Source organism: Amia ocellicauda, chromosome 19, assembly GCF_036373705.1.
Source record: "Amia ocellicauda isolate fAmiCal2 chromosome 19, fAmiCal2.hap1, whole genome shotgun sequence".
In the NCBI taxonomy this organism is placed as follows: Eukaryota; Metazoa; Chordata; class Actinopteri; order Amiiformes; family Amiidae; genus Amia; species Amia ocellicauda.
Window position 1 is genome coordinate 24426621 of NC_089868.1, and position 23857 is coordinate 24450477.

General features: G+C 45.5%; 2 protein-coding genes across 3 annotated transcripts in view; one reads left to right on the plus strand and one right to left on the minus strand.

Annotated features, from left to right (window-relative positions):
• LOC136714578 (excitatory amino acid transporter 5-like) overlaps positions 1-6727 on the plus strand; it is a 44694-nt gene extending 37967 nt beyond the window's left edge. The window contains exons 7-11 of one of the 2 annotated variants that reach the window (XM_066692132.1): positions 36-269; positions 657-851; positions 1904-2038; positions 2248-2351; positions 2948-6727. In XM_066692132.1, coding sequence (XP_066548229.1) covers positions 36-269; positions 657-851; positions 1904-2038; positions 2248-2351; positions 2948-3204 — 925 coding nt within the window. In that variant the 3' untranslated portion in view covers positions 3205-6727. The remainder of the gene's footprint in view (positions 1-35; positions 270-656; positions 852-1903; positions 2039-2247; positions 2352-2947) is intronic. The other variant, XM_066692131.1, reaches the window with a different exon arrangement.
• Positions 6728-7659: 932 nt separating this feature from the next.
• On the minus strand, positions 7660-20078 carry podn (podocan). Its single transcript, XM_066692130.1, has 10 exons — positions 19920-20078; positions 16802-17222; positions 15316-15409; positions 14418-14482; positions 12931-13040; positions 12461-12617; positions 12173-12288; positions 11196-11853; positions 10299-10447; positions 7660-9126 (listed from the first exon to the last, which is right to left on the minus strand). The coding sequence occupies exons 2-10, from the start codon at positions 17096-17098 to the stop codon at positions 8994-8996; spliced, it is 1779 nt and encodes a 592-aa protein (XP_066548227.1). The 5' UTR covers positions 17099-17222; positions 19920-20078; the 3' UTR covers positions 7660-8993.
• Between the last annotated feature and the right edge of the window lie 3779 nt (positions 20079-23857).

The following is a 23857-nucleotide window of genomic DNA, read 5'->3' on the forward strand; positions in this document are numbered from 1 at the left end:
TCTCTCTCGCTCTCTCTCCTGTCTATGGTAATCAGGTACTTCCCCTTCGGCATCGTCTTCCTGATCGCCGGGAAGATCCTGGAGATGGACGACCCGACGGCCATCGGTAAGAAGCTGGGGTTCTACGCCATCACAGTGGTGCTGGGCCTGGTGCTGCACGGCCTCTTCATCCTGCCCTGCATGTACTTCTTCATCACAAAGAAGAACCCCATTGTGTACATCCGCGGGATCCTGCAGGCCCTGCTCATCGCGCTGGCCACGTCCTCCAGGTACCCCCACAGCCTTGTGCTCCTCTTTTTCATTGTATCATGAAATATGATCGCCCTGCGTTCATAAACAATCCTGAGGTCATCAGTTTTGTTCGGATCTCTATCTTTTTTCTGTTAAGGGAATTATTAAAGTCTTAACATGACATTTCAGATAGGATTATTATATTCCACAGTTTTTTAACAGCTCAGGAGGGTGCAGGGAGTTTAAAACATCTGTCTTTATTAAAGCGAATGTGAACGGGGATTTTGCCACACTGTGCTAACTGGGAATGTCTCCCGTCACCTCTGGATTGGATGGAATATGTCAACGCTATGTTGCCCTTGTGATGCAGAACAATGTGACACTGTTTGTACACAAACGTGAATGTCAAACATGTGTCTTTGCAGCTCTGCCACGCTGCCTATCACTTTCAAGTGCCTCCTGGAAAACAACCACATCGACCGGCGCATCATCCGCTTCGTGCTGCCCGTGGGCGCCACCATCAACATGGACGGCACCGCGCTGTACGAGGCCGTGGCCGCCATCTTCATCGCCCAGGTCAACAACTACGAGCTGGACTTCGGACAGATCATCACCATCAGGTGGGCGGTTTCTCTTGTGCCGTTTCTACCTCTTTTATAGTTGTCTTTTTTCCCCCACCTATTTGTCCTTATGAATTCTTTCCTTTTTTCTCCTTGTTTGTTCTTATATTATTGTCACTGGCACAGCACAGGACTTCTGAAGTACATTCATTTATATGAGCTGAATCACCAATGTCAATGTCCAACCACTGTCAATTCTGAATCCAAAACATAAGTGTGTTTTGTTTGTGTTCCTATTTGTGTTTGCATTTCCTTGAATTTCCTCTATGGTCTACTGTTGACTTTGCAGCCTATTTTAAAATAAGCATTTAAACTGATAGACCCATGTTTTACAGATTTAAAAACTAATACAAATATGTTTTTATCCATATTGAAAAATATCTACAGGATACATCTCTGTAAGGTTTGTGACATATTTGTGGAAGGACCTCAGTTTTTTTAAGGACAAGGCAGGTTTAATGTGATTGAGCACTGTGGTAATACAGAATTAATTTGTGCCTTTTGATGCTGCAGTTGTTTACGGCCCCACATGCAAAGTTAATTTACTAACAGTTAAAAACAAATTGACCTTGATATCCTTGCAAACTAAAGTCTGCAATCTCCCCATTCAGGGCCTGCATTATCTCTCCTTCCCCATCACGCCAGATTTGTGTCTCATGCCGTAGTTTGCACCACTACCTGTATTCCGTCCCCGTGCCGAAACGTGGGCCAGCGAAGGGTTAACGGGTTCAGGAAGTGAGACGGATTCCAAAACGGTCTCTGATCTGCTGAGCTCATTTTGAATGCGCTTTGTCTATCCCTCCACATCTGGGAAGCACCTGGGCCTTCCTCCGCACAGCTGGGAGAAGGAGAGGGGGACTGTGGGAATGATTTAAAAAAAAAAAAAAATGAAGAAAGCCACGTCCTGTAATTGCAATTCCTCAACGGTAAATGTTATATAAGAAAATATGATCTAGGGTCACAAATCCTTCTGTTAAAATTGAAGCATTGATTTGTGAAAAATGAATATTATGATTATTATTAATGTTTTATTGTTGTTGTTATCTTTGCAGTATCACAGCCACAGCAGCCAGTATCGGCGCAGCAGGGATCCCGCAGGCTGGCCTGGTTACAATGGTGATTGTGCTGACCTCAGTTGGATTGCCCACTGATGACATCACTCTAATCATCGCTGTCGATTGGGCGCTGTAAGTGAACTCTGGCCTCGGTGCTGCCCCTGGGCTCTTTTCATTGTCCGTAAACAAAAGCGTTTGTAGTAAACACGGGTCGAGTCCAGTGGAAAGTTTGTTTGTGTGTGTTTCTGAGTCAAGCATCTGTTTGTTTTAACGCTCGGACTGTGTTAAACAATGCGGATAATGGTGTATAAACCCAAGTGTGTGTTCTCGCTGTTTACCAGGGACAGGTTCAGGACCATGATCAATGTGATGGGCGACGCGCTGGCCACGGGAATCATGGCGCACATATGCAGGAAAGACTTCAACAAGGAGGGAGACGAGGTGAGTCCCAGATACGCCCCGGGATTAACTTGGTTACTCGGAGTCAAGCAGGGTTGTGTGAACGTCCTTATGTACGCAAAACCTTGTCTCCTCATGAAACCATTACTTTTTTAATCCAAACACAATCAATCCCACATTTTTACCTAGTCTAGGCCTGTGGACCCTTGCTAGATAGCTTAAGTATCTTCTCCTGTGCCTCCAAGAAGTAAAAAGTCTCTGAATACCCAGAGAAATTCCAGGTGAATTGAATGCACAGTTATTAATTTACTCTGTAGCCACTGCCCTAGAGCACCCAGTCATTCCACAGCAACCACTAAATAGCTGGAATATCTGCGCACTGAAAGCTGAAAGTCATTAAGCCAGTCTTGTTTTAATAGAATCCAACATTTGTGGCCCACTACCAGAATACACCACGAACCCATGGTACACCAAGACCAAGTCACAAGACAAAACCAGATTGCTGCTGCTGTTGTTTTGTGATATGTATCAGTCTTGACATGAAAAGACTTTTCTTTGTGTATTCAAATTAAAATAACAATCACAGCAGATCCGTTTTGAATTCGCGGTTTTGTAGACAAAACTACAGGTGCACTAAGCCAGTCTCCCTCCCCCAGGTACCGCTGATCTGCGAGACAAAGCCGATGATCAGTATCCAGCAGCTGATGGCCTACCAGAAAAATGGCTGCTTCCAGCCCCCCCCGGACGGCAAGCCGGAGCCCATCCCCCCCGACGTGGCCCGGCTGATGCAGCTGGAGGAGGGTGTGCGGCCGGAGAAGAAGAAAGTCCACCACCCCCCAAAACGCGTGGAAAAAGACCACTGCTCCATCGACATGAACGGACTGGAGACTAACGTATAAGGCCTCGAGGGCCAGGACTACACTTCCGCACCCCCGAAGTACAGGCAGACCCACGGGCGGGGAAGGCGGGGGTTCTGTTGTTTGTTTCTTTGTTTTGTTTTTTATTTTGTTTGTTTTTGTTTTTTTTATTCTCCACTCCAGTTATTTATTTATTGGATTTTTATGTTTTGTACAAAGTGTGCAGAGCTGCACTGTGTTGTTTTGTGCTTGCCTGTGTGTGAATGCAGTGTGTGTGTGTATTTAACCTTGCGTGTTCGATTGGGAGAGTTTTGGAGTGTGTGGGTGCGTTCGTTTGGGGGGTTTGGGGTGGGACGTTCACGAGGAAATCGCAACACTGGCGAAGTGACTGCTGGCCGTGACAGCGGGATGGGGGTCGTGAGAGAAGCGCAGTGGCCATCTGTTGGAGAGGAAAGTGGAGCTAAAACAGCTCCCGCCACTGGGGGGCCATGGGGGGTTACAGCGGAGGCTTTGGGAATACAGATGCTACAGGAGCTCCGGTCTGAGTTCCCGAACAGTGCAGCTTTGTTTTCTGGAGTTTTCCCTCTCGAGAAAGGCAGGCACCCATGAGCTCACAGAGAGGAAAGGAGCCTTCAGCACCATCCCGGCTCCGTACAGTGTACGGACGCCACCGCCTCAATCCCGGGGGCCGCTATCAATCCCGAGGCGAGGGGGTCGCCCGCCACAACGCCGGCCAGAGTCGAATGCAACCAGAACTCGGCGTGTTCCACTTTCTCTCTACTGATGTTGTCTAAAATATCTTGGGGTTTCCGAAGACAGATGTCCTCTGAGGCCATTGTGTGTGTGTGTGGGTGTGTGTGTTTTGTGCTGGTTTTGTATGAATGAGGATGGGTGCAAAGACCAGGTTTACATTGCGTTGTTTTCAGAGCGTCATGCATTTCTAAACACCCATGGACAGGTTAGCCTGACCTGCGCTATGGACACACAGGAAGTGCTGCCTGGACAAACAGGAAGTGCCGCCTGTTTCGTTTCTCTTTTCCTCTTTTTTTATGTCACTGGATATTTTTATTTCTCTTTTGGCTTTTGTTTTCTATGCTGTCTCATCTCCCCTTCTTATTCCCCATTGGACACAAGGAGTCCCGCATCAAGGCTCCAGCACAGAACTTGTGGAAAAGGAATCTTTCGACCGGCTCGTGTAACTCCTGTATAAATATCAATCCAATTACCTCTACTTCTTTCGATGTCTTGTATCAGTGTTTCAACCCTGTGTGAGACCATCTCTTGTTTAATATATATACCCAGTGTCTGGCAGATAGTGTATTCGATTTCTTCGGCAAATTGGGGGAAACGTATTTCGCACACAAAACCACAGATCACGTAATTCCATGTGGTCCCCCGGGTCCACAGTATATCAGTCTTTGGTGCCGGTTGTGATATGCATGGAGTAGCACCACTCATAACAGCCACACAGGCGTGAGTGGACACTACTTCAGCATGGTTTCAAGCAGATATTAATTAGGCTCTGTTCGTCAGTCAATGGTCCCGCTTTGCTCTCAATGCTCAAGACGGTAGAGCTTTCTCTTCACTTTGCGTCGCCCACTTCTACACGCTTCGACGTGGGAAGAGCAATTCCACCATATTTGTTATTATATACCTTTGCTGTTATTCATTTTCCTACCACCATGATCATTAATATTATTTGTATGCTTCATATATGTATCAGGTCTCCTGTCTGTGCTGCGGAGGTCACCTGGACTTTTATACTATGGTGGAGTCCATGCGAGATATTGGATGGAGACAAGAGCGAGCTAGAGGCATTGCACAATTGATAAGACAGCGGTTAAATAATTCACAGGATGAATGACTAGGAAATGGGACACCAACATCTGCTGCCTTGTTTAACCATTCACCCGTATCGGAAATATGCACGTCTTGGTCTCAAAACTCATGTAGTGAAGAGGGACTGTTCACAAGCTTCCTCGCGGTACATTAATAATGTAGTTAGTTATAATTGGCCGCCCTAGCACGGCGTGTCCCTGCTGTAAGGTGTCTGGAGCACCTTCTATCATCACTTCTGTAAAACTGTACCGTATGTAGCTCATCACGGTCCCGTTAATTTCAAATTGTTTGATCACTATGTTGATGTTTGAAGTAATATTGTTTTTAATAACATGTTAATAACATTTTACTGAACTCAAACTGCAATGCCTAACAGTGTTTGGACAATCGGGAATGGGAATCAATACTTATTCTCTGCAATTGAAATGGTTAGTATTTATTTCAAGAATGTAACATAAAGAAAGAAAAGAAATAAGATGATCTATTGACAAATATTAGGGGACAAAAATATACATTTGATTTTCATGGGCTGAAAAACACACCATATAACCATATGGTTTAAAAACAGGTTCAATTATCCATTTATTTTAAGCACAGACAATTTTCCAAGACGATCATTGTTCAGAGAAGACGTGAGGAGAATTGTGGGACGTGTAAGACTTATGGGGATGGTGTCTTTTTAACCCTGTGCAAGTTCATCGTCTGGGTTGTTAGAACTACATTATTCCTGGGGAAAGTGGCTCACTATTACCAATGAGGAAGGGCAAAGCGAGCATTTAAAAATACCTACAGAAAACCTGCAACAGTCAGGAAAATACATCTTTATATCAGTTATTTTCTCTCCAAAACTCTAAATAACATAAGTGGAAATGCACTCTTTCTCTCTGCGGTTTAAATTCAGACAAACACCATAAAATAACTGCGAAGTTAAATTAAATGCAATATTGTCGTATTAGGAAGACATACCCTCACATTTACCCATTACTACTCCAAAGGCATTTGATTTGATGTGTGTTTGTTTTTACTTTGCCCTGGGTGACTCACCTCTAAAGTGTCAAACCTTCTTGATGTGATCCAAGCATTCTTCAGGAACTGCTGCTCAGTCCTCTACATTGAACCAGCGTTTGCTCACGACTCTTGTGAAATATATTAATGTCATTAAAAGCCCATTAAGTGCTGCCCACTAATGGGGCATCAGTGATCATCGGTCAGCTCCTCACCCACGATGTAAAACCCAAAAGCACCCTAGGGTCAGACTTTGGGAAGAGCATGGCCAGGAAGGATGCTCTACAGTAAGATTCAGTCTCTCACTGCGGAAATAATGATTATTTTAAGTGATTTTTCGTTCTACCTGCTGACTCTGAAGTCACCTTATTCCTACTCTGCCTTAAAGAAACAAATAATTTGGTGACGGTGCCCTGCGGTGCCACACAGCGAGGGGGTTGTAATTCACCCCGAGACCAGGAAGGCCAAGACAACGATGTGGCAACTTGCCTGGTCACATGACGTATATATGTATGTATACGTATCTGGTGAAAGAAAAAAGGAATATAGTCATTTTTATTTACTTACAAAGTCTGATTACATTGTTTTGTTTTTTTGTTCTCATCAAAAGCCATTGCTACTGTTTCATTCAGAGATATTTAAGATAATGTAATTATGTTAACCCTTTTCTATGAAAACAAAAAAAAAAATGTACTGGTAAAGCAAAAAAAAAGATTAAAAATTTAAAATATGAAGGAACTGTGGTGTATGGGATTATTTAACTGCGTGTCTCTATGGTTCGACTCATTCGTTCAACCTTTCGTTGGTTTGTTCGTCCTTCCTGTCGTTTCTCTGTGTGACAGGCTCTTGGAAGTGGTGAACTTTGAAGACACGCTCGTGTGAGATCACAGCCACGTCGTTGGGCCGCTGTGGGGGCTTATACTGGAGTCACGTTTCCAGAGATAAGACCTCACGCTCTCGCCCCCGCCATACCTGGAGAGACTCTGACTATCCCCAGGCTTGTATAAAAGGCATCTGTCAGTAACTTAAAAAGTATGTGGCTCTCCAGAAGCAGATCTCCCCCTGTATGAAGACCTGCCTCCTTTTCCAGTGGTGTGTGTTGATGTAATTTGTTTTCCTCACAGGACGCAAACCCACCCACCCCCACTGCCTCACAATCCCGAGCACTATAGGAGTCTCACAGCCTTCTCGTTGTCGCTCTTATTACTTTGATTATTTATTTGTAACGATTTTCATATTTTACTTTGTTGCCCCAGGGTGTCGGAGCATCTTTACACTGTGAAATGTCTGTGATGTATATTTTTTTTTACCATGGATGAACAAAAACTGACACACAGCATGGGACAGTCCTGCCCTTCTGTCTCTCATCAGAATTAATGCTTTGTTTTCAGACGCCACTGTTCCTGGCTCGTGCTGATATTTTTAAGTTATGTTATTTTTCTTTATACCCCCAAATGTTTTGCTTATACATAACAATGTGTTTTATATTTGTTCTGAGGATGTTCTGTTGTTGTGTTCAATACTCTGCTTTAAAGTGGTCAGATTTGGTTTCAAACAGGGTACAATCTTCTCTGGCAACTTTAGTAGGTGCCCACCTGAAACTGGGATGGAAAAGACAAGAACAAAGTTACATATCTCACTCAGAGGCTGCGCTTTCTTCAAAATAATTTATTGCGGAATAATAACACTTTCCATCGTAAATGTCAACGTGAGATACGCGTAGTACTTTCGTAGTACTTGGTGAGGGAGTATTTTCATATAGTGGACCATAAAAAAAATATAAACTTTATATCTTAAAATGTTGAGACCAAAACAAAACAAACTGAATGATAAAATTTGAGAAAAACATTGAAAATAAACAAAAAAAAATGCGAAAGAGATTTCTTCAGCAGCAAAAAGACAACAAAATCATATTTGCACTGCAGCGCAAAACAAAGTAACCGTATCTAACCTTAAGCCAGTTAAAGTGTGAAAATAGGAGCGGAGAGTATTTAACTTTAAGGAGCGGCTGTATGGAATCAGCGAAGTGGTTTGGCTGCTGATTGTCAACTGTCTCTTGGTCCCCCAGCTCCACTGAAGCAGGTGTCAGTGCTCAATTCACAGGTTCTCGGGGGCTATTTCACTTTAGGATTGACACAGCTGGCCAGTGGGGGGGTTGTGTTTTTCCTTTCACAACACACGTCGGGCAGATTCTGCTCAGTGCTCTTCAGACAGTCGAAAAAATCAATTTCCAATAAGGCGACGACGGAGACGAGACTTGTGCCCGATTACAGAGAGAAGCGCTGCGCTGTATGATTCTGGGCGGTGCCCGTGTAGACGTATTGCAAATGCTACAGAATTTATTTATTTTAAATAAATAGTCATGCAAGCGCAAGGAAACAATGTAACGGTAATAAAAGGCAAACACGTATTTGGCATCCTGCACCAAATAGAAATCCTTTTCATACTGCTTTTTCAGTCTCCATTCTTTGCTGGATTTTGTTTGTCTATTTAACAAATCATTTCTTCACTTGAACAAACAAAAAATCATCATGCGGAAAATAAAAACAAATCTGGGACCCATTATAGACACAACAAAAAACAGCTCATGCAAATGTCCCAGTTTCTCCATTCGTTGAAAACATTCTCAATGCTAACCTCATCCATTTGGTGCTCATATGAGGTGCCGAAAGATTCGATTGTGCCGCTAGTTTGTGGCGCAACTCTTTGGCTTCAGCATGAAGTGGGAGATATTTCGCATCGTTCCCATCGGTGGCATACTTCCCCTTTTAGCAATGAGAGGGGACACAGGTATACCGGGGTGTGCTGTGCGTGTCTGGGGGCTGAGAGGTCTGAGAAAAGTGGAGCCGCAGTCGGGGCAGTGGGGTAAACAGGCAGGGGGCGTGGGTGGCAGGATCCCACACGGTCTCCTCGAATTAAGCAAACTAGAACCTTGAATAAAGGCGGTCAGTGGCTAGGTGGAGTGTGGCTGACGTCCAAGCCGATAGCTATCTGTGCACATCCATCTCCTCAACTTCTTCCTCCTCTTCCTCCCTCTCGGAGGAGGGCCCGATGTCCAGCACGTGCCTCAGTTTGGCGAAGTAGCGCTCTTCAAATATGTCGGCAGAGAGACGGTTAAACCTGGGAGAGACAGAGACAGGCAGAAAGGTCACCTCATCAGCACTGAGACAGGCGGTGCAGCACTACACACACAGCTACACACAATCTGTTAGAGACCAGCAGAGATGGGAGAACACTGCCATTGCTGGAATTTTAACGATCGATCAACGAACCCTGTTTATTAATGAAGGATGTGTTGTGGTTGGCAGGGTTGATTCTGTCCTGCAGACAACGCCGATGGTGTAAGCAAAGCATTCGATGGTTGACTCAGTTTCCTGTTTACAAGACTGGGATGTTCTGAATTAAATTGGAAACTGATTTCTGCACTTTGGCATTAATATCAACCCCCCCTTATCCTAACCTGAACCTCTCAGGACCTTCCAGTGACTCAAACCTTCCAAAATTGGCATGTAAAAAGCGTCGAGCTGTATAATTTGTTTGTAATGTGAAGTAGCGGCTTGGTAATCTTGAACCCTGTATTGGTTTTGTTCAAGTAAGGGTAGCAAGCAATTCCTGCCAGATTCAATTCCTTTGGCTGTATTTCAGTTCACTGCTGTCAGAAAAGCTCAATTTTGCTGACGATTTGAGTAAACACCATTTCCACCCATTATTCTAGGTATCAGGCAGAACAACACATGATAATCACAGAGCCAAACTCGGCGGTCGGTTGCTGGGACATTCTTGGAAGGCATGAGTAGGAAAAATGTCAAGCTTTTTTTGGACGTAGAAAACAGTGCTTAACCTCATGGACCCTGTACCAGAGAGCAGCCCTTGAAAATGACAGTGCTTTCCAATCCAAAGTGCAAAGGGTAAGAGTGTTTTATGACACAGTGTTAAAGTGCGGAGTCATAAGTGTCTACGTTGCTGTGGTTTGTCTCATAAGGTGTCGGCTTATTTTTCCTCAGAGAAAGAAAATCATCTCAAGGTCCCACTGTGAATACCTTGACTTCTCCGCTGTCACTCAAACAGGCAGACCTTGCAGAAACTACATTAGCACCGCCTTGCTGTCGCATACACTTCAGTGCACAATGTTTTGGAGCTGATTGTTTCTTTCTGAAGGAAAAATAAATTACTTCGAACTCTGTCTGTGTTTTCCCAGGGCTGTGAAGCGACTCTAGAGTGTGGCATGCAGTGTTGACCCGCAGTGACCCAAGAGATTGGGCCGGGGAGGTAGAGGAAGAGGGAGGGCTGACCTGAGGAAGATGCGCTTGATGTTGGGCGTGCTGTCGAAGACTCCCTCGGGAATGGTGCTAATCCGATTGTGCTGCAGATACAGGTACTCCAGGGACTCTGGGAGGTCAGAGGGCACGTGGGACAGCTGGTTTCCAGACAGGTCCAGCGTCTGAATGACACACACACACAATCACACACATGCACACAAAGCAGAGTTTTTAAAACAGCAATGGATTCAGGCACAATATTCACTTGTCACTTCTTTCTTTTCTGCTTTGAAGATAGATGTTGTCTACACAACAATTAAAGGGACAGGTCAATTCAACATATTGTGTAGAATTTAAAACAAGGGCAGTGATGTTCAGACTGTACAATGCACTAGTTACAACTCATCTGGATACTGTGGACAGTTCTGGGCTCCACACTTCAAGAAAGATATCGCTGCTCTAGAGGCAGTTCAGAGGAGAGCAACCAGACGTATTCCAGGTCTGAAGGGAATGTCCTACTGAGAGACTGAGGAACTGAACCTGTTCACCCTGGAACAGAGGAGACTACGTGGGGACTTGATCCAAGTCTTCAAAATCATGAAGGGCATCGCCCACATCAAACCAGAGGAGCTTTTCCAGATCAGCAGGGACACACGCACCCGGGACACAAATGGAAATTGGGCTTCAAGGCATTCAAGACAGAAAACAGGAGACACTTCTTCACACAGAGAGGCATCACAATCTGAACAAACTCCCCAACGATGTGGCTGAAGAGACAATGTGGGAACATTCAAAAACAGACTGGATAGGATCCTTGGATCACTTAGTTATTAATGGACACCAAACGAGCACAATGGGGCGAATGGCCTCCTCTCGACTGGACACTTTCTTATGTTCTTATGTTCTTATATAAGCCGCTGCTCCACTCACCGTCAGGTTGCTGAGCTCCTGCCAGGCACCCTGGTAGATGGAGTTGACCTTGAGCTGGTTGTTGCTGAGGTTGATCTCGCGCAGCTTGGTCATGCCGGACAGGGCGCGGTCAGGAATGGCGGTCAGCTGGTTGTCCTTGACCTTCAGCACCTGCAGGCTCTTGGGCAGGCCAGCGGGCAGTGTGTGGAGTTGGTTGCCCGAAAGATCGAGCGACTCCAGCAGGCGCAGCTTGCGGAAGGCCTCCTTGTGCACACGGGGGCTGGTGAGCCGGTTGTAGCTGAGGTTGAGCTCGGTCAGCGTGTAGAGCGTGGCCAGGTCATTGCGGCCGATCTCGGAGATGAGGTTGTGCAGCAGCATGAGCGTCTTGGCGCGGCGCGGCATGCCCTTGGGCACACGCTCCAGCCGGTTGTTGTACATGTGCAGCGTGTGCAGCTTCTTCAGCCCCTGGAAGGCCTGTGGGTCGATGAGGCGTGAGCGTAGCCGGTTGTTGTGCAGCAGCAGGTACTCCAGGTTGCGGATGGGCGTGAGGGTGTCTCCCGGGATGCTCTCGATGGCGTTCTTCTCCAGGTGCAACAGGACCAGATTGCGGGGCAGGCCCTTGGGGACCACGCTCAGGTTGTTGTTGGACAGGTCCAGATACTCCAGGCTGTTCAGGTTGCTTGGGAAGAGAACAAAAAGCCACTCAGTCGCTGCCTTGGCGAGTGTCCTTTTCAGGTGATTTTAATTAACCTTTTGAGGCATTCAAACCACAAAGAATCTATTGAGAAAAATTAAAGACTTCTATAAACTTGGTGGGAAAGAAGTCTGATTACTTTCAGACAAGCAATCTCAATGGCCTTCAATATTTCACAAGAGACAGAAATCACTTAATGATATGTATAGTCAGAATGGGTCCACAGTTCCTTTACACCCCCTCAGACCCATGTGTGTGTTTGTGTGTGTTCCTCTACTGCGCCTGTCGCTCCAGCCCCCTGTACCTGAAGGTCTCGTTGTCCATCCCGTCATTGCTCAGCAGGTTGTTCTGCAGGTACAGCTCCCGCAAATTGGACAGGTTGTCAAAGGCTCCCTTGGGGATCTTCTCCAGCTTGTTATTCTGCACAGAGGGAACAAAGGAAAAAGAAAAGAGAAGGTCCTGAGCAACGTGGGATCGGCTGACTTGTCCGCACGGGTTTCGCACCACGTTCTTCGGTCTGTCCGTAAAGACCAACAAAACCAACACCACCACCCGGCATAGATTTTCTGTGAATGAAACTGCGCGCCTGTACCTTTAGGTGGAGGCGATACAGAGCAGAGGGCAGGTTCTGGGGCACGTATCGGAGGAAGTTGCTGGACATGATGAGGACCTCCAGGTTGTCCGAGCCCTTAAACATCTGGTCAGGAAGTCCAGCGTCGGTCAGCTTGTTGTTGTGGAGATACACAGACCTGGAGGACGAGGTCGTGCATATTAACACGCGTTCACCAGGTGAAGAGAGATGTCAGAAACCGTAAACCAGAAATGTTCATGCTGCCAGTGTTGCGATCCTCTCTGTCCACTTTAATTTCTTCAGTAACTTCTTGCATTAGTTCTAGCTTTCTAATCACAGTGTGGGAGGCAATGCCTGAATTTGTTCAGTAATTAAAAACTAGACTAGGTTTCACAGAGCAGGCCACAATCAATGCCTATACAGGGTTCAATGAGTTCTCCAGAAACTCTCTCACTCTTACACTCTCGCTCTCTCTCACACACAATCCTTACTTCAGTCCTGGCTTCTGACCAAAGGTATAGGGGTAGATCTTGGTCAACTGGTTGGCTGCGAAGTCTGCGCTGACCAGCGAGGGGGGTAGGTGCATGGGGGCAGTGGTGAGCTGGAAGCACAGAGAGCAGCCATCGCTGGGTTAGGGACTCAGAGTACTGTGGAAGGATTCCTCCAGAGTCCCATAGCTTCCCTCTCCCACTGAGGAGTTAACAGCTCTGGTTTGCCACCCATGAACAGCCGGCTGAGTCACGGTCACCACTGCAGCCAGGTGTGGTACAATAGACAGGGCCTGAATCCCATCTCTAAGCCAGGGAGGTCAAGGTAAAGCATCTGTGTCTCTCTTTCTAGTGATATATCTGTGTCCCTTCTTTTGGGGTTTGCATTTTATTTATTTTTCGGTTTGCTTCTCAGAGACAACATGTCATGGATTAAAACAGCACGGGTGTCTTTGGAGCTTAGCTAGCACTTAAAACCCCCCACTCTGAGCACTAGCACAGTCATCCTTTTAAGTTGAAGAGCATAAATCTGCTGCTCTCGGCTGTCAGAGGGCAAAAGTGCCAGCAAGCCAAGTGATGAACAGTCAGCAGCTTTTTTAATTCTGTGAGCTGGCAAGGCCGGGGAGAGGGTGATTAAGACTACGGGCTGGCACACAGCGGGGGAGAAAACCTGGAACAAACTGCCATGAAACCTTGCCAAGAGCCCCGGCTCCGAAAGATTGGGCCTGGTGGACGAACCGATGCACTTATGAACATAAAACAGGGGCAACGGGGCACAAAATCTGCACACTGGCACAGTTCCCCTAGACTACGGCACAGACAAATTACCATATAAATACATTATGATTACCTACCTTCCTAGGGCGACTTACAATCGTTACAATACATCAAATTATTTTTATATCCAATAACCCATTTATACAGCTGGGCTCTTACTGGAGCATTCTGGGTAAAGTAGCTTGCTCAAGGGTACAAAACGCCCTTCTCTCCATCTCGAGGGAAGAGAAACAGACACATGGAGGGTGCTGAACAACAGAAAAACAACTCTGGTGGGATGACAAAATAGTGAACATCAATCTCACCACGGTACCTGCTTCCCATATCTGAAGAAAAAGGAGGATTGCGCGTTGGAAGTGGGAGGTTAATTAGCTAATGATCGGGAACGTTGCAGTAGAGGAGCAACATCAATTACGATGATAAACAGCGTTTATTGTAGTCAGGGGAAAAAGAATGTGCTCATTATTGATGACTGCTAATGACTGATGGTAGAAACAGTTGATTTAAGAACAGCGTTTGATTGATTTACACTGATTAGCACCCTAGTAGAAACTTGTGAGGTGTAAATATAATCCTTTCCAGGATCTCTTGATGGCCTCACAAACAGACACGAATAAATATGCATTTTAGGCCAAAATAAGCTTGAATGGGGTCCCTGGAAATAAGTATCTTTTATCCTCTGGGCTTCAATTTCAGTGACTGTAATTACTTACCTTGTTGTTTGCCAAGTACAAATAGCTCAGGTGGTCCAGAAGTACAAACGCCTCGTCTTCCAGGCCTGGGAATAAACAAGACAAGGCCTGAGTGCCGCGTTGGGGAATCTGAGAAGGGGAGGCAGGCCAGCTTCTTAAATGAGAAAAACTGCAGGCCTCCGGAGTCAGTGACAAAGTGCCTGCGAATGCAGACTCATCGTGCACTTATTGTGCAGTGTTATCTTAAATGAGGATCAGAAAACTTCTGTGATTGAATTTGGTAAGAAAAAGACAATTTCAACCAAGAGCTGCTTAAAATGATATTTTCTAAAAAGGCAGATTGGGATCGTTAAATGAGACATGATTACTGGCGCTTTGAACCTTCAGCGAAACAGCAGCTCATTGCCGGCCGCGCTCTCGTTGTGCTTTGGCACCGGGTCACAGCGAGCTAAAAGTAAACACATCGCCTGACGCCAGCATTGTGTTTGTTGGTCACTTTTTGTGTCTACACAATAGGAAGCTGCCATTAAGTGCCAGTGTGGAATTTAAAATGGTCAAGCGTGTAACATTTCGATTTAATCCAGACCCCCCAGTCCGTATTGTCTTCTGGGCCTTGGTCCAACTGAGCTTGTGATTCAGTAATAATGTGTGCCATTAAAATACAATTTTTAATTGTTGTCAGCTCTTTAAAAGATAGATTAATACATACATTAATACAACGACATTTTGAACTTCTAATCTCCAACTGCGTAGCACTACAGTAAACCATTACTTAAATTAGGTGACTGACACCTAGAAAGGACAAGTGCATCCTGGGGCCTGGCTTCGGGAAGCAAGGGTGTGCAGCCAGGTGTTCAGAGTCAAGATTGTGGGGGTGCTGGGGGTCCGGACGGGGGCTCGTGGCAGGCCGTGTGCTCACCGTGGGAGGTGAGCTTGTTGTTCTGCAGGTTGAGCGTCTCCAGCCTGAAGAGCCGCGACAGCTCGTCCACAAACACCTCCCGGATCTGGTTGTTCTGAAACAAGGGTGCAGGAAGCTCGTTAACCGGGGAGCACCAACAGCCAAGGAGATGTTTATCCTGCAGATTTCCCCTCATGTCCATTCGTAGCATCTACAACACCGTGCTTTACCGACAGAGGGATGCTAGGTGGACTGTAATAGAACTCTGTTCTTTGCCGTGCTTTTACCTGCAATTCACTGTGCTTTTACCTGTAATTCACTGTGCTTTTACCTGCAATTCACTGTGCTTTTACCTGTAATTCACTGTGCTTTTACCTGTAATTCACTGTGCTTTTACCTGCAATTCACTGTGCTTTTACCTGTAATTCACCATGCTTTTACCTGCAATTCACTGTGCTTTTACCTGTAATTCACCATGCTTTTACCTGCAATTCACTGTGCTTTTACCTGTAATTCACCATGCTTTTACCTGCAATTCACTGTGCTTTTACCTGTAATTCACCGTGCTTTTACCTGCAATTCACTGTGCTTTTACCTGCAATTCACTGTGCTTTTACCTGTAATTCACCATGCTTTTACCTGCAATTCACTGTGCTTTTACCTACAATTCGCCCTGCTTTTACCTACAATTCACCATGCTTTTACCTGCAATTCACTGTGCTTTTACCTGCAATTCACTGTGCTTTTACCTGTAATTCACCATGCTTTTACCTGCAATTCACTGTGCTTTTACCTGTAATTCACCATGCTTTTACCTACAATTCACCATGCGTTTACCTGCAATTCACTGTGCTTTTACCTGCAATTCACTGTGCTTTTACCTGTAATTCACCATGCTTTTACCTGCAATTCACTGTGCTTTTACCTACAATTCGCCCTGCTTTTACCTACAATTCACCATGCTTTTACCTGCAATTCACTGTGCTTTTACCTGTAATTCACCATGCTTTTACCTACAATTCACCGTGCTTTTACCTGCAATTCACCGTGCTTTTACCTGTAATTCACCGTGCTTTTACCTGCAATTCACCGTGCTTTTACCTGTAATTCACCGTGCTTTTACCTGCAATTCACTGTGCTTTTACCTGTAATTCACTGTGCTTTTACCTGCAATTCACCGTTCTTTTACCTACAATTCACCATGCTTTTACCTGCAATTCACTGTGCTTTTACCTGTAATTCACTGTGCTTTTACCTGCAATTCACTGTGCTTTTACCTACAATTCACCGTGCTTTTACCTACAATTCGCCCTGCTTTTACCTGCAATTCACTGTGTTTTTTCCTGCAATTCACCGTGTTTTTCATGCAATTCACCATGCTTTTACCTGCAATTCACCATGCTTTCCTCCCTCAAAAAGGCTTATGTCAGTTCTAGGAGAGGGGGAATATAAGCCTAATAACAGCAGTTAACACATGCGATCTATTCAGATCCGGCAGCGCTGGTACCTGCAGGGACAGGTGGCGCGTGGACAGAGGCAGGCTACCAGGGAAGTGGTCCAAGTCCACGCCAGCACAGTCCACCAACCCCTCCGGAGAGCAGGTGCAGTCCGGCGGGCAGTCCTCCGGCAGGACCACCACAGCGGGAGGCACCGTCACCCTGCCTGCCATCCCCTCACCTTCCTCCTCCTCTTCCTCCTCATCCTCCTCCTCCTCTTCCTCCTCCAGCTCCGTCTGGCACTGCATCAGCCCCCAGCTCAGTACCAGCGCACACAGCGCCAGCAAGTGCTTCCGGTGCAGAACCATGCTCGGTCCGGGCCACGCTGTAGGGAGCTAGCCCCTCTCGAACCCCACTCACGCGTCTTCAGCCAGGGTCCCTTTCCCAAAAGCGTCGTCGAAACAAAAAGGGCCCCTACCTGCCAGCAGCAATCTGGAACACAGCAAGACCAGTCAATTCACAAACCGGATTGTGTGTGTTTGTGTGTGTGTGTGTCTGTCTGTCTGTCTGTCTGTATTACTTGATGCATCTAAGTGTAATTAAAATTATTGGCCAGGTTTTTCTTCTCCACAGATTCAATACTCTTGGCTCCTCTAGTGTACATTTCTATATCAACCAGTATTAAATGTACAAACAAACCAATACAAATTTAAAATCAAAACAGAAGTTACACAGCACTTCTTCAATGAAAAACACGTGTCTGTGGCACTGGAGCAATGGGGGGGAGGACAAGTTAATTCTGGAATAACTGTAAAAACAAAGATGACAGGTCAGTACGGTGTGTTTGTGGAAAGATGTATCCACCAGCAAACCTTTTTTCATCACAAATGGGAAACTTTTACCCTCAATCCTGAGACTAAGAGCTTTGGGTGGGGGGGGTCTTGGCTTCAGGCCCTGGTGGTTCTTGCCGTACCCTGATCTGGAATGCCGTGGTGTCGCCAGACCCACAGAGAGGGTCGGTCTCCAGACACCAGCCGGCCCCTTCCTAACCACCGGGCTGGACCCCCTCTGACACGCCCCCGCGCAGCTGTACGGCCGACGTCTCTGACCTACAGCTGGGGGCTCTGGGAATTATCCTGACATCGCATTCTTGCATAACAGCCGCCGAGTGAGAAAGACGCAGCGGTTCTGTGCGAGTCACGACTGACACGGCGTGGCGTCCCGAAGAGTGGTTTGACCTCAGCGTGTGAGTCAGGGGCAATGATATACAAATCCCATGCGCTTCAGATGAAATGTGAGGCTCTGTCTCCCTACAAGTGAAATCAGATTTGCTTTCTCTATGCAGGAGACACGAACGGGTCGTCCAGAACACACAACAAGTATGTAAGAGTCTGTCACGTCAACATGCAGTCTGTGTCTCCCTAATGAATCTGGTGGTTGATAAACAGTACAGACACTGTTATTGTGATCACACTGTCTAGGGCTACATATCTACTCTGCTGTGTGGGAGGGGACAGCTTAGTACAATGTAGCCAAGTTCACACTTTTGAGTTCCTGTCTGATTTCTGAATGTCAGTCTTTTCCCTGTCCTATCTTCAACCTCGCTGGTGACACTATTACTGGTGCCACCCTGTCACCCTCGCAGGCCTCGGTGTCTGTTTCCACTCCAGAACAAGGGCGTTGTGTACGAGTCACACTGCAGAAGCATAATCCCAGGAGGATTTGGGGTATTTGGGGAACTGCACCCATATACAGGTGGTTGTGGACCAGGCACAAATACATACACCTTAAGGAAACACAAAAACATACCTACATTAGGACACACATACACACACACAAACACCTACAGATACACACATACATCTCCAGAGAGACACACACACACATACACCTATAGTAGGACACACATACACCTTCAGAGACACGCACCTACAGAAGGACACACACACACACACACACCTAGAGGAAACACACACCTCTACACACACACACATATACCTATAGTAGGACACAGAGAGAGAGAGGCACACACACACACACCTACAGAAAGAGAGAGACACACATACACCTAGAGGAAACACACACCTCTACAGATACACACAATCTACAGAGAGACACACACACATAGTAGGACACAGACACAGAGAGAGAGAGAGAGAGACACACACACACCTACAGAAAGAGAGAGACACACACATACACCTAGAGGAAACACACACCTCTACAGATACACACATACATCTACAGAGAGACACACACACATAGTAGGACACAGACACAGAGAGAGAGAGAGAGAGAGAGAGAGAGAGAGAGAGAGAGACACACACACACCTACAGAAAGAGAGATACACACACACACCTAGAGGAAACACACACCTCTACAGATACACACACACATAGTAGGACACAGACACACAGAGAGAGAGAGAGACACACACAGAGGACTCCTGCTTTCCCAAGGGGCAGCACAACCCCATTCCCCCCTGCTTTGTCACACTGTCACTGTGTTGGAAGTCCAGCTTTGCTAGAACAGCCAGGAATCTCAGTCTCCCTTCAACAGCAGTGGAATCGTTCCAGCAGGCAATCAGTTTTCAGGGTTATTAACTTTTCCCAACTGATCCGTCAAAGCTGCTTTACCTGTCTCCGGCAGCTGTGCGCCAGACCTCCGCCCCGAGAACGGCCAGCTGCCCGCAACCACAGAGTCAGCACTAACGAGCACGCGGCACACTTCCTCTGAGAGGAGTGCGAGGGGTTAACCGCCGCCTGCCGAACACCGCGTTCACAGGGAATGTGTTTGCAAACTATTCCATTGCATGTCACACTGAATGAAAAAAAATACTGAGAATCATATGATGTGTATCTATGTATATATGTAGGTATGTTTATGTGTGTGTGTGTGTGTCTGGATATAGAATTTTGGCAAACAATATTCCAAACTAATTCTTAGAACTCAAACTCTGTACAGACTAAGAAAGCAGTAAAAAACAATGAAGTTGTTTTGCTTTTTAAATAGTTTCCCTTTACAGACGTGGAAAAAAAGACTTGCACCCACAAATGCATATTTAAATACATACAATGTTCAAATAAACAGGCAGGTCTAACATGAAATGCATTACATTGATTTAAGCCATTAGTAAAACACAACAACAATAACAATTAGCAATAGAACAGCAGCAAATAATCCATTACCTTTTAGTGGTGAAAGAAGTGATAAAGTGTGATTTTCAAAGCCACAGAAAACAGTCCCATGTCAGGAGAGGAAGATGTCCTGAACTCGACAGACAGCGCGCCACTATCGTCACGAGAGCCTTTGCACATGTGTGTGGGAGAGGGGGAGAGGGAGCGAGAGGGAGAGAGGGAGGGAGAGAGAAAGTACAACTGCACAAACTAAGGAGGACACGCTCAATCTTTCCAGCCAGAATTTCCTGCTTTGCTTTTTTTCCTCTCTCTCTCTCTTTCCTGCGACAGGTCTTTTCCAAACCCCATATGGAAATGTCTTCACTTTTGCGAAGGAAAGATTAATTTGTGCAAATATATATATATATCCTTTTAAATTTTGGAAAACAGCCCATTTACATTCCAAGGTTTAACTCAGCTTAAACGTAGGGCAAATAGCCGTTCCCATAATATGTGTTTTTATAACCCTTGGGTATGTCAGCAGAACATTTCAGTTTCATTAAATCTAACTTTGGGCCAAACTGTCTATATTAAAGGCTGTTCACTGTCCTGACACTTAGGAAAAGGAAAAGAGACGCCAGAATACTCTTTTGAGAGACATAAACACACTCAAATACGAGAACTCATGCTTTTCTTGTATTGATTCTCTCATTAAGGGTAGCCAGTGCACAGGAACAACGGACTCTTTTAAACAAGTGTGGCTGGGCTTGGGGGAAGAAATAAAAACGATAAAATCCCCAAAATAGCTACTCTGACAATGCATCACTTTGAAACTGGGCCTTTGACACAAACATCAAATTGTCCTGTTTATTTTTAAAGAAGGACCTCAGGGTAAGCTGTGATGCAGTAACCCTAGAATCTGATGATTAACAGAGCTTCCTATTCCTGGAGGCAATTATATCACATCCTCGCAATAACAAATCCACTGTCTATAAATATGATGCAACACATCATGCCGTGTAAACACAGCGTGGCGGGGGTGGGCAGCGGTTTGATTTACTCCGAGGTCTGACAGGTGAATTGCTCAGCTGCAAGCAGGGTCTGACCTCATTCTTCCAAACCTGTCCCGGCCCGCAGCAGAGAAGCTCAGAAGGTGAAAGACAGGTGGCTAGGTCACCCCTGCCCCCGAACACACTCTCTCTCGCTCTCCCTCGCCGGCAGCCCGAGCCGAGGCCTCGGTGAGTCAAAGCAGGTTTGTTTTCCTCCCGTGGCAGGTGACGTCACCCGGCGCTGTCCACAGATCAACGCGAAAGGAACTTGGCGGCAACGATGATGGTTTTCAGTCCCTACTCTGGGAATTAGGCAACGCAGGGACTGACAGATACCAGACGACACTTTCTGAGTATCAAATGTCTACGTGGGTGTCTTTATATAAAAGTTCCCAGCCCCCAGTTATAAAGCACGGACAGCTGGGGGGTTCTATAAGAACGATATCAGTATCACATTGTTACAGTCATTGTGTCTTCACACTGTCACAGTTTTGGGGAAGAGGTCGCGCACCACAACGTAGACGCTGTCCTCATGCAGAATATGTATAAATAAATGTAAGTGTAATTGTAGGGCAAAATGGTACTTGATGTCCTGCCAACAGCGAGCTTTATAAACGGTTGTTAATAAAATGCAGACTTTTTCCCTGTTGAACATTAAAGGTGCCAGACCTAAACATTACCAATATGGCAAATTTGTTAAGTGCTTTTAGAGAAGTAGGTCATGTGTGTTACAGTCATTTTATGGCTCGCCTATAGAACATTGTATATTATGTAATAATCCACTGGGTGGGTGGAGGTCTCGCTGGATCGTTAGAGGTGTAAGTTTAGCTCAGTGCAAATAGGAGGCCTGTCAGGACTGAGCTATACATCAGAAACACTGGAAGCTAAATCAGACCAGGCCAATTAGAGGACAAACACACAAACAAGGGCACAACCCAATTGTTTAATTAACAGCGCGTTACACCCGTGAGTTGAATTGTTCCCCAGGAAATCCTAAAATCAAGAAAAAAGACACCTGGAATGGTTCTCTGGCCAAAATGGGCAGCGTTTGCTTTAAAAAAAAACGTTTCACACTCGGCTCTGGACTGCGGCCTGAAACACAGCCCCCGGACCACAAAGTTTATAGCTTACAATCCCATTTCCAGACATTAGCAATCTGCTCCAAACAGAAGGGGGGTGGGGAGAGAGTAAGATGTTCTGAGTGACATGCAGGTCCAATCAACACCCATTCGTCCCTCCGCCCTCATGCCTCGCTCGACTGCAGTGTCCAAAACCAACTTTTGTTAAACTGTCCAATTCCCTTTCGGCCCTGCTCACTGGAACGGTTCGTTGCAGAAACAGGTCTCCTGCACTACAATACTGACTTAAAAGGAATGGCATCTTACATGTATCATTTATTACAATTTAATTTGAAAGAAAAAAAAAAACACAGACATATCCCAGATGTTTGAAACTGTCAGACCGCTTGTTACCAGAGGACGATTACTCACAATAATCTTTCCTGGAATCTGACTTTTATCTGAATAAAGGGGGAATATGTTAATACAGTAAACCCTCGGTTTAACGGACCCCCATTCAACGGATCTCGGATTTAACAGACAAAATCTGCGGAATCCGAGTTTTGAAGATCCGACAACAACGGATTAAGTCGGGTAATGGGAAAATCGGTCCGGTCAATATTCACCTCTTTTCCTTAATGGGAAACGTATTTAATATACTACATATGTTTTTGTTTACAATAGGTCAAACTAGGAGAAATAAATTGTGCAATACTTTTACAGTCCTATATACATTATTAATAGTTATTAATGCAGGTGTAAACTTTATGAATGTTGTTAGAAATTATGTTGGCAATAGTTGTGCATTTTATGAATGTGAATGTACAGTACTGTAATCATGCATTACTGTATTATCATATTACTGTAAAATAAATTAATCATTAATAAAGCAAAAAAACAAGACCGATTCACATATTGCTCTGCTTGAAAAACCTGCATCATGCATTTCAGCTTGTGCAACACTCAAAGTCTTCCCCCACTGATTTCCTGGAGAATTCTCTTCAGATGCCGTTGACATCTGATCTCTAATACGACCTAATCATATTTCACAGCAAATATAGAAAAGGATGCAGCGAAAGTGAGACAGTAAATTCAGACAATTCAGATCTAAAGAATGAGAGCAAGCGAGCGATAGAGAATCGCAGATCGCACCAAAATGCCCACAGTCTTATCCCAGGAGGTCGGGTATCTTACAGGATTCGGTGTGTATTATCACAGCAGTAAATCCCGACAGAAGAAACCGTGAGAAAACATCTCGGAGGCAAATCCAGCACAAGCAAGGAAAAGCACTGACATTTGATCACCGCTACTAAAGTCGTCTGCTGCACGAGTCAAGAGTTAAGCCACTTATATAGGTAAAATGTGCATCTATGTTTAATCTCTCTGATACAGGATGTGACAATAAAAACAATAGTTAAATATATTTGCACAATGTTATGCTCTTTTCAGCCCTTTCACTTTCCAAAACCTGCGTGATGAATCTGGATCGCCCACAGACTTAGGACTTAAAGGCCATTATTATTTCAGACGCTCATCAGACGGATCCCAACTCCCTTCCGCGATCCACGGCCCCATTAATCAGGATGACAAGATATCTCTGGAAGGGCCTTCATCAAAGCGGCGCCCAAGGTCTCAGGATTCTAATCTTCTCCGTTTGAGCACCGAAACGACGCCGTTTTTTTTCTGTTGATCAGCAGGTTTGAAATCCAAACCACAGGGAGCACAGACTGCCACACAATCATGAAAAATAATACAGCGGAGAAAACATTTTGCGAGATTGAAATCTTAGACGTTGATACGGTATACAAGAACTCTGTAATTCAATCGGGCATGGTTTCCATCGGGGTTGCAGTGTGTGTAGGCTGCAGCCTTCCAGGATATGTGGGTTTTAATGGAGACCCAG

Bases quoted from the DNA above. Each gene is read 5' to 3' on its own strand.
- podn (XM_066692130.1), bottom strand. From the start codon at position 17,098: ATGGTTCTGCACCGGAAGCACTTGCTGGCGCTGTGTGCGCTGGTACTG. The intron at 12,618-12,930 runs GTAAGGATTGTG...CTCGTCCTCCAG, and splicing joins GGTCAGAAGCCAGGACTGAA to GTCTGTGTATCTCCACAACA. The intron at 10,448-11,195 runs GTGAGTGGAGCA...TGTGTCATTCAG, and splicing joins AGGAGCTCAGCAACCTGACG to ACGCTGGACCTGTCTGGAAA.